The 13,524-nt window shown below is 40.2% G+C and overlaps 1 protein-coding gene across 1 annotated transcript in view; it reads left to right on the plus strand.

The window, feature by feature from the left end:
- The first annotated feature begins 9,104 nt into the window (after window positions 1-9,104).
- The window catches only part of LOC306883389 (slit homolog 3 protein-like), a 189,739-nt gene continuing 185,319 nt past the window's right edge, over window positions 9,105-13,524 (plus strand). Inside the window, exon 1 of the mRNA XM_079438596.1 lies at window positions 9,105-9,785. Within this exon, the coding sequence (XP_079294722.1) occupies window positions 9,616-9,785 (170 nt within the window). The 5' untranslated portion in view covers window positions 9,105-9,615. The remainder of the gene's footprint in view (window positions 9,786-13,524) is intronic.

The following is a 13,524-nucleotide window of genomic DNA, read 5'->3' on the forward strand; positions in this document are numbered from 1 at the left end:
CGCTCAGAGAGTCACCGCTACAGGACCTGCCGCTCAGAGAGTCACCGCTACGGGACCTGCCGCTCAGAGAGTCACCGCTACAGGACGCGATTTCAGCAACTCTCAACACAGTAAAAAAAAATAAGCGTTTCCTAGCAACGGCTAAACACTGAGACAATTAAATACACTTACGAGCTGATTTGAACTTCCGCTGATAGACTGCATCTCTTAAAGACTATTTCATTACACTGCCTTCTGCTGGCGCTTGAACCCACTTTCCTATTAATCACAAAAAATGGCCGAGCAAGTGCAGACACTGATAAGATACACGATACAGTATGAGACCAAACGCAATTTTTATTTTATTTATTTATTTTTTTATGAAATTAAGACATTTCTGTCTCTCCATTGAAAGTCTATTCATGACTTTTCAGACCACTTGAATTAAAAAATGAAATAATTTCTTATGGGTTTGGAGTATCACTAGTTTTCTTTTCTTGACTGATTTTTTTCTTTTTATTAATATTTTTTTAATTGTTAAATAAGTTTGGTTATGTGAAATCAACTGTTGGGATAGTATCACCCTGTTTTAAATTAAACTGGTAACGTTGGTGTTTAACACTACAAAAACTTTAAGTTTTATTGAAAATGTCTGAATTATAATAAAGTATTTGATATACTGTATTTTTACATTTTAATTTCTGATTTATTTATTTTTTAAATTACACCTTTCATGTGTTGAGATTTTGTAGATTAATAACAGTGGAATATTCAAGCAAAAAAACTGACATGTACCTAACTAAAATACAGATTTTGCTTTTATCGATTATTCATTTATTTTTTATTTTTCTTATATCACAGGTAAATTAGAATTGATAATTATAAATACTGTTCAGGCTTGATGCGTCAAAAAACCTCATAAGAACAGGCACATATACTGGGTGTATGCCATATGGGTTTCAAAACTTATGTTGCCCAGTTGGGCCCCATTCAGGTTCTATATGAGATTTATGTGGGCTAATTCATAAAGGGCCCAAGTGGAACCTGCGGACAAACCCATCTAGGCCCCATATTGGCCCCACCTTGGATTGTTAGCTGGGTCATAAGTGGGACCAATATGGGTCTTATATGTGTTGCCCAGTTGGGCCCCACATTAGTCCCAGTCAGGCCCCATATGAGATTCATATGGGCTACTTCAGATGGGGCCCACATGGAACCCATGGACAAACCCATGTAGGGCCCATATTTACAGCCCATATGGGGCCCACACGGGACCCGTGATAGAATGTTGGCTGGGACATTCAAAAATCAAATAAAATAAACCAATAAAACAAACCAATAAAACATTTAATTCACGGGGATGAACACAGAAACACAGAATAAACTGTCAATTTATAATATTATGGATATAAAAGTACAAGTCATGTAATGCCTGTGAAGTAATATATTAGTGTAGCACACAATCCTATACAGCTGGTCAGCTAACTGTGTTCTGTAGCATCTGCACTGTGTTGCTAAAATTATCAAAATTATCAAATTATTATTTTGGATCTAATTATAATTATATCCAACTTCCAGGTTATAATATGCAAAAGTTTGAACATTAATCTCTTAATTTTACAATAAAATAAGGCTTAAACATAAAACCCCCCGCACATTTAAGGGGCTCTTCTTTTGGTGAAAGTTTTTAGACAGCTTTCAAAATGGCCACCAGACAGTGTGAACACACGGGGACTCATATCTCAGTGTGCAATGATCTGATTGACTTGAAATTACAGGAGGTATATAGTAACAAACACATTGATTGGTTAAGACATCAAGTAGGATAATAAATTATTTTTTCTTTTTATAATCTGATCTCAAAAATGGAAGTGTGCTTAATGGGTATGTGATCTTAATAGGTACATTTGCCACATGGTTGTATTGCTAGAATATCAGCCTCTAGATGTCAGATTACTTTTCATTTAATATAAGGAATTGCATAATTGAATTCTATTTCCATGCTGGTTTTGGTTTGTTAAGATGGGCACATTGGAGGACCATTACAATGGTGTAGTTCAGCAGATAGCCAGTTTTGCTTAAGAAGACAGGTATAGGGTTACTAGGCCACTATTTGTGGCATGGGTGTTCGTGGCCTCCTTGGTAAGTGTAGGAGGCTAATTGCTGTGGTTTGACAGCAGTTAGTTAATTTGAGAGTAGGTGGGCTAGTTTCACTCCTTGGTATGTGTGTTATAGCTATAGTCCCACACTGCATCATTGCCCCAATACACAAGCTAGCATTATGGGCTGAGAGGAGAGTGCTCGGTAACATAGAGCCATGCAACAGCAACTCCTGGAATCATTTTCCATCTTGCACTTGGGTTCAAGAGACAGCTGTGACTCTTTAGTATTAAATGACCATGGACTTGATACACTGTCCTCGTCCAGTCAACACTTTGACCGGGAGAGTGAACCGCATCACCTCAGGTCTGTCATAGATTTTCCTTTTTTTGTTGGAGTTTTTACGCAGGTTCTGAGAAATGTTCGTAATTGTTTTTGTACATGACTGTTATCTAGACTAAGTCTTTTCCTCTCGTTAGAGTTTGCATGGGAGTGAAAGGATTTCTTCTTCTGGTCAGTCAAATCTTTCACTCAAAGCAATGCAATTGGGGATATCACAATTATTATGGCCACTCTGCAGAAAAGACAGGATACTCTTATCTCAGAAACCAGTAAATGACAGCTGGGTTTTACACAAGGGGTTCTCATTTCTGGGAGCTCCATATTCCTCTTTGGTTCTGCCATCAGTCTACAGAGAACCTGAGTGGAATTGGCAGTTCAAACAAGGAAAGAGCAATTTTGTGCTGGCCCCTCTTTTGACTTAGACAAAGTGACATGTGGAAATGTGTTTGTAAGGCCTCTGTTTTTACTGTGACTATTTCCCTCACTACATTGCAAAAGGGATCAAAGATCACTGGAATTTGGAAGTTAGTGCCCATGCTCTGACACATTGAAGTGTGGTGCTGATAGTGCATGTTCAGATCTGGCCTGCAACATTTCCTGATCTCATTCCTCCTCTTTCCCTAGCATTCCCTGTCATCACTTTACTCGAGGCTAAATAGAAATGGCAGAAAGCTAGATACATAGACCCAATGTAGGACATGCAGTTCATGATTGTCATGTTTAAAATTGGCCCTTCAAACCTGAGCCTGTTTCCTGGCATCACTTGTCAATCCAAGTTAAACAAAACGAATCCAAGAATTTTAAGATTATTTGTTTTTATTATGAATCATCTCGATGGTTGACATCGGTTATTTATACTCTCTTTGGATTAGTTGAAGCCTGGGATGGGCATGGCAAGGCAGGGAGGGCGTCCCCTCTCAAAGTGATGATACAAAGTGGTGATATAGTTTAAATCCAGCTATAACCCATTCTGACAAGTTGAGTCTGCCATTGATAATCACTTCCTTCACCTCACCGCCACATCCAGAATCCACACAAGCCCTCAGTTGAGAAAGAAAAAGACTAAGAGAGAAAGGCAAAGGCATTGCATCGGACCCAAGCAGTAGCAGCACACAGCTTACTGCATATATTTAGTCAGGTGGAATAAATGAATGAAATCAGTCCTGTAGATCACACCAACAATAATCAAAAGCACATAGACCATTCAGACCAATGGGGCTCCTTTTATAAGCCACACTTAAAGCACCCACCGCGAATTGGCACATTTAACTTCCTATGGAATCCTGTCAAATTCCTATTTCCACATATGCCTTGCAACACTAGTGCCATTGTTAAAGGGCCTCATTCGGTGGTAATCGCTGTCGAAGTTTCCAAAGAAAGTTGCAAAATCACTGCGATCCCCACACTGTGTCCCGAAGTAGGCCAACTGATCTAGTTCAATCAGCCTAAAGACTATTGCTTCAATGGCACACAATTGCGGTTTTATGGACTGAAGTCCTTCCCTACTCATTTTAGTCACCACACAGTGTTGCGTTTGCTCAGCTCAGCCTTTTTCTCTCATCTGTTTTCTCCTCCTTTGTACAGTGGAGCCGCTGTAAACATAATATCAGGCTGATAGAGCCAGAGCCTCGGTGCCCATGTCAGACTGCGGCCCGCTTGCTTGCTGAGGGATTGAGTTCCCACTGCCAGTTCAGCACTGAACATTGTTTTCTTTGGGCCCAGGCCACTCGAGGCATTTCCAGCCCATTCAAAGTAAACAGCAACACAGCTGCTAAACTCTCCTGTCAATGAAAAAGGGGTTGGCATTCGACCTCCACTTTCCAGGGTTCTCCTAATAATGCGTAGCATTTCTAATTTTCTCATGTTGACAAAAGTCTGAGTGAGAAAAGGAGGTCATTGTTTAGCCTTGTTGAGTCTTTGTGTGACTTCACCCTCTCTGAACCGTGAGGCTTTCTTAACCAACCTCTCGCTGTTACCAACAGAGACCCCTTAGCCCTCAGTCCTGTTACCATTCTCTCATGGACAAAATTCACTTTTTCTAGTCGGGTTAATTAAAATGCCTTGCTGGGGATTTCAAACCTTTCAATAGCTTGTCCTGCACACCCCCGTTCCGCTCCCCCAAAACTTTTTCATTGATTTAAATCCATGAAACCCTCAAAAGTTCTGCTTGTGTTGCATTTGGCTTCATTTCGGTTCGCTGAAAAACAACAACAACAAAAAAAAAGCCAATGGGGGGAAACTGTGTGTCAAGCCAAGCCGGAAAGTGATAGACTTAGCAAAGATTTGATAATTAATTACAATTTCTGGTCAGACAGAATTTCAGGAGAGAATCAAGAACAGACCGTCAGGCAATCACAGTGCTGTGAGAGATGGATGCTGGCCAGCACAGGGTCAGCTCTGTCAACCGCAGTCCCATGAAAACCGAAGGCTGCAGTGTCTACAGGCCTGGCTGTGATGTCTACAAATAGCTCTCCGATGGCCAATCGCTAACGGTTGCTCCTGGCTGAAAAGTACAAGTTCAGTCCAAAATTTCTTAAAGCCTCCCAAAAGAGGGTCTGATGAATGCTCGTATGACGTCACTATGTAAACAGCTCTTGAGCAGCAGACTGAAAGAGGCAGAGGTCAGTGCATGTGGCCTGCATATGCTGGACTCAATCAGGATGCTGATCTCAGAGGTTGGTGTTAATTACCGATTATTACTGAACCACAAATGTTGTACGGGCAGGACAGTTTGGTCGGGGAGAATCTTAATAATGAGTGACGGCTTTGCTGTATGTTTGAGACTGCCTATGAGGTCACAGTTGGAGATGTCAATGCGAAAATTTGATTTGTGTTTTTGTGGGGTGTTGTTTTTGGTTTCTTGTTTGATTAGATTAAAGCACGCTGAGATGAGCGAGAACATTAGACTCTTGCTAAGACCTCTACGCAAGTAACCTATAATCATCCCATCACAAAAAAACCTTATTCCCTTGGATGGATATTGGTCTAGCCCCTGAGTGAGTCTCTGGGAACAGTCACGGGAGGAGTGTAAAGTTTATCAACTGCACTGAGAGACTTGCATCTGACCACACGAACATTAATTCTCCATCTCCCTATATGCAGATGAAATTCCGGTCGAAGGAAAAATTGAGGCAGAAGAGCCAACAGCTGGCCTCTCCTCATAGTTCTTTTGAGCATTCGGGTCCATGATAACTCCCTAGTAAATTGGATCATCAATCTTTCAGTCATACCGGTGGAAAAAGTCTTACATTTTAGCGTCAGGGTTAGCCCCACATATGGGACTGTTTATAGGCTAATCCTGATAGAGGCACGAGGAGCGGAAGGGCACCAGATAGATCCCACCTCCCACCCATCCAGTCCTCATCCCATTCTCTGAAAAAGATCAACCATATTAACCACTTCCACATTACAAAACCTTTCTGATTGTAGCACTGAGCCCATCTAATTGTGCACTTCCTACAACTGGAAAGAAAAGGCTTGGATGTTGTTGTTGTTTTTGTTGGAGTTTCTCCATTCACTTTCATTCCCATTGTTCCTATTACGTAGGACGCACATCGTTTTAAACATTCTTTTGCCTGCCAGCCATGAGTAATTGAAAAGGAGCAAGTGGGAAATTCTGCAGGAATTCTTGCGTCCCAGGGTTCAACATCAAATGTTGCATATTCTGACATCAGAGCCAGGTCAAAGATCAACTCCGTTTAAAAAAAACACCTCAGGTTTGGCATAACCAATGATGTCTGCAGGGCTTGAGCAGTTCGCATGGAATGTGAGCTTGTAGAATTATAAACAAATCATTCTGCAAGGCAACATCTGGCCATAGTTTCCCCATGTGTTTGTTTGCTAAAACTGAAGGACAAGAATCAAAAAAAGCATTACCATTCTGTGGATTAGCACACAACTTGAGTTGAGCCTTTCTTGCTTTCTGAAACTCACGGGGCCCAGGCCCTGACAGCGTGTGTGTCCGAGGGACCCCAGGCTGTTGTTCCTGGCAGGCCCCTGCCACAACTCTCCACCTCCCGATACTCTCCCCTCTCCGCCCCCTGCCCGTCCCTGTTCGTACAAGCTAGGACAATGTGCATGTAATTAGCAGTTCTATGCGGCAGCAGCAGCAGCAGCAGCTGAGGTCTTGCTGCCTCATGGGCACACGCAGAGTTGGCTCTGGAGACTCCTACACAGGAAGCTTGGGCCTCTGGTTGAAGTGGCCACTGTGCAGACAGTAGGATGCTACAGAGGGAGGCTGTCTTTCCAATTATCACCCAGCAGCAGTTCACAGAGGTGCCAGACAACAATGCAAACTGATGCCTGAGAGAAATAAGCAACTTCCCATTCGTGCTCCGTTTGCTTGTGGGAAAGAATTAAGAACCATAATGTGGGTTAACAGCCGTTGGCTGGGATACAAACGGGACAAAAGTGGAAATCTATGAGCCATAAAGTAAATTTTGCTGTGGAATTAAATGTTTGACTGTTTTTCTCAGTTCTGTGTTAGCTTAAGGGAGGAAATTTCCACCCAGGAAGATGAGAAATCCTTCCCTGCTCTTCTCGGTTACAAAGCTACAGAGCAGAACGATAATGTAAAATGCATACAAACTGACAAAGAAAGGGAATATATGGAGTGAGGGAAAATCTATATGAGGCAAACCAACCCCCTTTCCCCTCAAAGCAAACGGATAGGCTGAGAGATTTACGTAATTGCTGAAAAGTTTGGATTTCTTTTTATGTTCAAGTGTTCCATTTAAAAGCAGTCTCATGTCTCATGGTATGCTAATGGCTTTTTTCCTCAGACAGGTCTTTGGCTAGCCCTTTCCTTTCCCTTCACTGCCAGAAGTGCTGGTCTACACCATCCATGCCAAGATTTTCCATAATCTGGCCACTCGCTTTCCATTGGGTGCAATACATAAAATGGAAAGGTCAGTTTAATGTCAACTGTCCGGCCTTAACTCACAAAACTTGTATCATTTTACAAATAAGATCCTTTATTTTGACATTTATAGTGCATATTTCATTGCTATGTGTAGTTCAATGAAACCGTAGGTCAATTCAATTTGATGACTAACCTTTTAACTTATTTCAGCTTTTTTCAGAACAGCCAAGTTATGATTAAAAGATAAGTCACAATTTATTTTCTTGTTCAATTTGTCTTATTTGTAATGTCATATGCTCGGTTTTTAAACACATTATGACTGTATATGTTTTTCTGAAAATGTTCAGCCTGTTATTTTTCTCCAGTTCCTAGAAAATTACAAAGAAAATGTCACTCTTCCTTAATAAAGACATACATTTGAGTGCGTAAGACAGAAACGCTTCTGCTGCCGTATAGCCTGATCGTGCTTAAGTGTGCAACATGGCTGTTTGAGGGTCACTCCGTGGGTAAGAGTTTTTCACATGAAAGTCTGACCTTTGAGAAGCTGATAGACAGCTCAGACACATGTAGAGTATTGCTCTCCCTATCACGCTCATTCTCCACAGCGTTCCACAGGTGGAAGCTCTCTGGACATTCCTCACTCCTGACGTGAACAAGTGAATAGAATAAAGCAGTCTGTAAATCTGGCACATCACCCTTATTGACACAAATCACAGATTTATGGACTCGCGGCCATGTGTGTGTGCATTACAGGAAGTGTAAAGCACATGTTTTGCAGCTTAACTTCACGCACGTACCTGCAGCCTTCAGCAGACACTTAATGCACCTCACTTTGCTTCCGGAAGTAATAATGTAAGTAAATGAATCTGGCATATGGGCGTTGATTCAATCGATTCAGCGTGTTGAACTAGGATTCTATGCTACTCGTTAAAGGTCTGAACACATCGTTTAAACGTTTAAATTATTGAGTGAATCTTTACCCTATCTAGACATCTGTTGTCTTTTACTGACTGGAGTAAATACTATTTGTGTAGCACTTAACTTTAATCTTTTATTAAAACTAAATTGCTCTGAGAAACTATTTAATGCCTTTAACTTGACTTTTTTTTTTGCAGTCCTGCAACCTGCATATTTCAGGTGAATATGCAAAGAAAGTATTTGTAATGAATGACAAACCATAGCTGAAAAAAACCTCCATAACCATTGTAAAATTCTCAATATGGTGAAACCAGTGGTTTCTCATGGTGAGGAAGGAATTTGAGTTTAGATGTAGGTTCTCACCAGACGGGGGCACTACGACAGCAAAATGTGGACCAAAAATCATGAAAAAATAAAAAAAAATAATGTGAAACTATTTCAAGAGTGAGGTGACTCATATTATCTGCACAAAAATAGATAAATTGCTTAAGATATTTTTGCAGTATCTGTATCACTAGTATCACTGCATGATATAGTTACATATATTTGCCTAATACAAATAAATTTTTTTTTTTTTTTTTTTTTGTTTTTTTTTTTAAATGATCCCTTCTGTAATCACCGTGAACAAACCTTTCTTGCTGGTGAATATAAGCTTGTTGAAATCATATCGGTCTTGTTTTATTGCGATTTTTATTTTTGTAATTTCAAAAAATGTAGATGACACCAGTGCCTTTTATTTTCGCACGGCGCTTTCTAATTCATAACTTCGTGTTCGTCCCTCAAAGTTACCGAGCGTTTAGAGCAGGCTGAGTTATTTGAAGCTGTCCCAACAACTTCTCGAGTCGAGACCCCAAATATCCCTGAATGACATCACGCAGATTAGCCAGTAGGAGTGTGGAGCGCAGAGTTTGGGGGCTGGAAATCCAATAGGCACGAGCTCCGCTGAAGTTTCTCAATCACTATCAATGAGAATTTGCATGCTGGACCCAAAAAAGCGCAAATGGTGAAGAATGAGAAGGAATCGTTTTGGACATTTTGAATGATTTTGCAGACTTTTTAAGTTTTTTTTTTTTCCTAGTTAGCGATGTGCTTTTCTAACTTTTGATGCGCATCTGTCTGTTTCAGTGGTGTGGAGAGACAGATGCAACTGCGCGTTTGAATGAGCAAAGCTTTTTCTGATGTATTTGGAGAAGTTTTCAAATTTGGAACTATTTTATGCTGGTATTGTAGCTCATCTTTAAGTTTTTTCCACCCCTTGTGCTACCTGTATTTTTTTTTTTTTTTGCGCGCGCGGGATTTAATTGGCTGTGGACGAGACGCGGATACATTTTTGTTTTTCATATAGCCTACGCATTAGTTTATTTTGCATATTTTTTTTCTTTTGTTATTGGGCTGCTATCAGCCTCAGAGGATTTATGATGCGGTGGGTGAAGTATTGGGGGACAGTGTCTGTGCTGTGCGGGCTGCTGTGCTCTGCTGTGAATGGATGCCCGCATAAGTGCAGTTGTTCGGGCTCACATGTGGATTGTCAGGGTCAAGGCTTCAGGACGGTGCCCAGGGGAATCCCGAGGAATGCCGAGAGACTGTAAGTACGCCTATTATCGCGTTATTTGAATGGCAATAATGTAATGACAGCGGCGCGTACCTCTGCTCACAGACAGTGGCACCGTCGCGATTTCATGTAGGCTATTGTGAGCGGAAGATGCAATGAAAGTTTTTCTTCTTCTTCTTCTTCTTTTAAAAGCTGTTGTTGGCTTGTAACAGCCTACATTAGTGTCCATATTACAAGTATTGAATGGTATTACACACTGAAGTAGGTTAGTAATAAAAAAAATTAAAAAAAAGTTTTGAAAAAAAAGTTGTTTTGAAGCTAAGTAACGCATTTTGGATACCAAATAGCTGCATGCCTTTTACTAAAAGGTATAAATAAACAAATAAAAAATAAGTAAAAAAGCGCAGTTGCAAGGATAAAGGTTTCAACATTTATTTCTTTATCTAGGCTACCTAACAAACAAGCAACTGTGCTGAAAATAGAATTCTAATTTAAGAAGTGCATGTATTTTTCTTGCAATTATGCTTTAAAATCTACAATTTTATAATAGGAATTAATCCATCACAGTGGTGCTCTGGGTTTCCAATTGGTCAATTATATGATTACATATATTGTAAATATTTGAGAGAGAGCAGATTTAATAATGCATCAATAATAAGCTCTTTAAAAGACATCATCTCTCAGATCTCTCTCAAACTGGAATATATCAGCTTTGGTCTTGTAGCATGTAAAAAAATGTTCAGATGAAATCAAGAACCCCATTTATAGTTGCACAACTCGCTTCACATCAGTAACTCAACAGATCATTAAGTGAATGCAGGTCACAAATGTTACCACTGGGATTAAATGGGCTTTATAGTATTTTGTGTAATATGGACACTATTGTGAAATATTACTATAGTTTTCTTAATAAAATGTGTTAAGTTGATAGAAGAAAATTGCTGTGGCTCAGTTGATCAGGTGTTATTGCAGTTGTTAAAGCAGGTCAGTTTACTTCTTAAAATGAAATATAGATGGACGGTTTTTAACAAAATATTTATTTTAATATCAGTATGGGATATACTCAGTGTCATGTTTTTCTGTAAAGGATATAAATCAATTTTAAGTACTGCAAGTTTTACGTTTTTTGTTTAAACTTGTAGCCTGTTATAAACTATCTAATGCATGATGAGTTTCAGTGCAGAGTTTTTTATTGAGAGTTTGAAAAGTTTGGACTTGAGTAAAATCACATTTCATTGATTATATCCAGAATGTTCTAAATGAGGCTTGAGATATTGCCTTCTTTTCATATGTGTCCACATCTGAATGCTGAACAGCGTTGCAGCTGATTTTTTCATTCAGTATAATGAGTTTACACAAACATTAACATGATTAATGGACATATGGTGTGAGTGTGTGTGTGTTTCTTGGCTGTATTCGTTGAGGAAGTTGGGGAACCACAAGTCCGTTGAGGGGCGCACTGCAGCTGAGGACCGACTCTCTTATGTGTTTAGATTACTTCTGGTGAATTTCACTGTGAAAATATCCTTAATTTCTTTGTTTCCACCTGCGGTACTTCTGTCGTGATAAGCCATGACAGTTCATTAAGTATCCCAACCATCTGGTATAATATAATATTGTTTTTGGGATCTGATAGGAAAGGCTTCCAGTCTGTTAAGTGGCCAGAGGTCTGGTTGAACCTTCCAACCTTTAACCCCTAAAGGGCTTTTCAGTGGAATTTTTCATGTGGAGAGTAAAATAAATAAGGGTCTTGACCCTCTGTATATTGGATTTGTTTTAGAATATACCATGTCTGGTTGAGTCTTGCTTAAACTAGAGACAGATGCAAGTATTTCATTTTGTTAATGACTTTGCATATTCTTACAACCAATTTTATTCATTGAAAACCAAGCAATTCATCCAATGTTTTGCACCAAGCTTCTGCATCTGCAAAGTAGCAGTTTCAAGACCGCTCAAAGTCCAGAAGCACCCGTCTCCACGTCTCCTGGGTACGATTAACACGCCACCAGGTTTCCCAGAGCACCCTGGAGTGTTGATTTAACTGTAATGACTGCACCTCTGCCCTAAGCAAGGCCTAGTTACCCACAATTCCAGAGTTCAGACACATTTCCCTCTAATAAATGTGCGTTTATTTGAAAGGCTTTTCTTTCTTTGACAGCTCATATGATTTTGCGCTCATTAGTAGCTCCTGTCACAACTGTAATATCCCCTTTCAGTCACTCACACACGCTCTTTCATCTCCCTCGCTCTAATTTGCACCAGTTACGCACACACTTTGTAGTATTTAATAGCAAATTCTCTCCACCGGAGTCTTAGGCCCTCTTGCAGTTAACACTTCAGGAACAATGTGGCACTTTGTGGCTGGCGTAGCGTGTTTGGTCTGCCGGATCAGGAGAGAGAATGGCAGCATTCCCTTCCTCTCATCACACTCTGGGTGTATTAATGAAGTTTCGGTGTGAAACCGCCAACTCCTGCTTTCCCAACTGGAAGCTCCGCCCTCGATTGCATATCCGTTTGTCAGCGTTTGCTTATGCCTCATGTCAGTTTTTTATTATCGCAAAGAGTCTGTCAGCGGGATAGTGTGTGTGTTTGTTGTGTTGGTGTTGGAGCGAATCAGGAGGTGGGTTTGTGGACTCCGGTGCCCTGCTGACCTCAGTGGGCATATGAGGAGCATATGTGAAGTCTCTCGCTCGGGGAGCGTTCGCACACTGCAGTCTGCCAGACAGCTGCTGGCACTGCTTGTGGGCAAAGACTTCGGGGAAAGATTCGCCACCCAACTTTAGAAAAAAAAAAGTTTTCGTGCATGGAAAATATTTAATGTGTCTCATTTTAGGCAGTACATCAAAGCTTAGCGCTGTCTTTGGTGAGTCTAGGAGCCAGCAGACCTCTCGTCACAAAAGTCTTGAAGAGGTCACTCCGTATGTCAAGGACCCAGAAGACTGTGAATCTTCCAAGCTTGTGTCATACTTTAATGGAAGGCTGGATTTGATAATGCGCACGCCTCCGGGCCATTTCACGTTTATGAGGGCTCTTGTTTTGTGGGCTTTGTCACCAGAGCAACACATCAAGGGCTTCGTTATTCTCATCAGTACATCTTGTTAGTTGTGGCTGAGTGTAGCTAGAAGTGACAGTGTTTATCCTAAGTTAACAAATAGGAATAGGTTTTATGATTTCGTTACTGTGATGTAAGGATCACGGACTCAAACACTCGGTTGCAGCTAGCAACCAATAAACAAAATAATCAAACCAGAGTTTATGAATGATTAGATGAGGGTTTTGCTAGGCTTTCAGTAGGCAGAAAGAAAGAGTGACTCTAATGAAGTGTTGGGGAGTAGTTAATTTTTTTTCAGACGTCACACATAGTGATGTAGTGTGGCAAAACACTTCAAGTACATCTGTGTTTTTGTCACATTGTATTATTTTGCAGCCACGAGAAAATGTGCTCTCTAACTGTTCTTTTTTGTGATGTCTGAATCATTTTGTTTAGATGGTTCATGTGTTTAAAAATGAGTCCCTACACAACATTTTACACCCCATTTAGTTAAATGCTGATGTTTGTTGTATAGCCATGTATAGAATTTATGATTTTTCTAGTTCACTGCTTGTATTTAGGTTAAATGTACGTTTAACTGTGATTTAATGCTTCGTCACATTATCTGAAATATTTAAAAAAGATAGTGTCTACTTATATATTCAGAGTTCTTTGCTACATAGTGTAGCTAACTAACTTTTCAAATAGTAACTTTACTACAAGTTTAGCCTAGGAGGTAAT

This window comes from Barbus barbus (assembly GCF_936440315.1).
Source record: "Barbus barbus genome assembly, chromosome: 17".
Classification (NCBI taxonomy): Eukaryota; Metazoa; Chordata; class Actinopteri; order Cypriniformes; family Cyprinidae; genus Barbus; species Barbus barbus.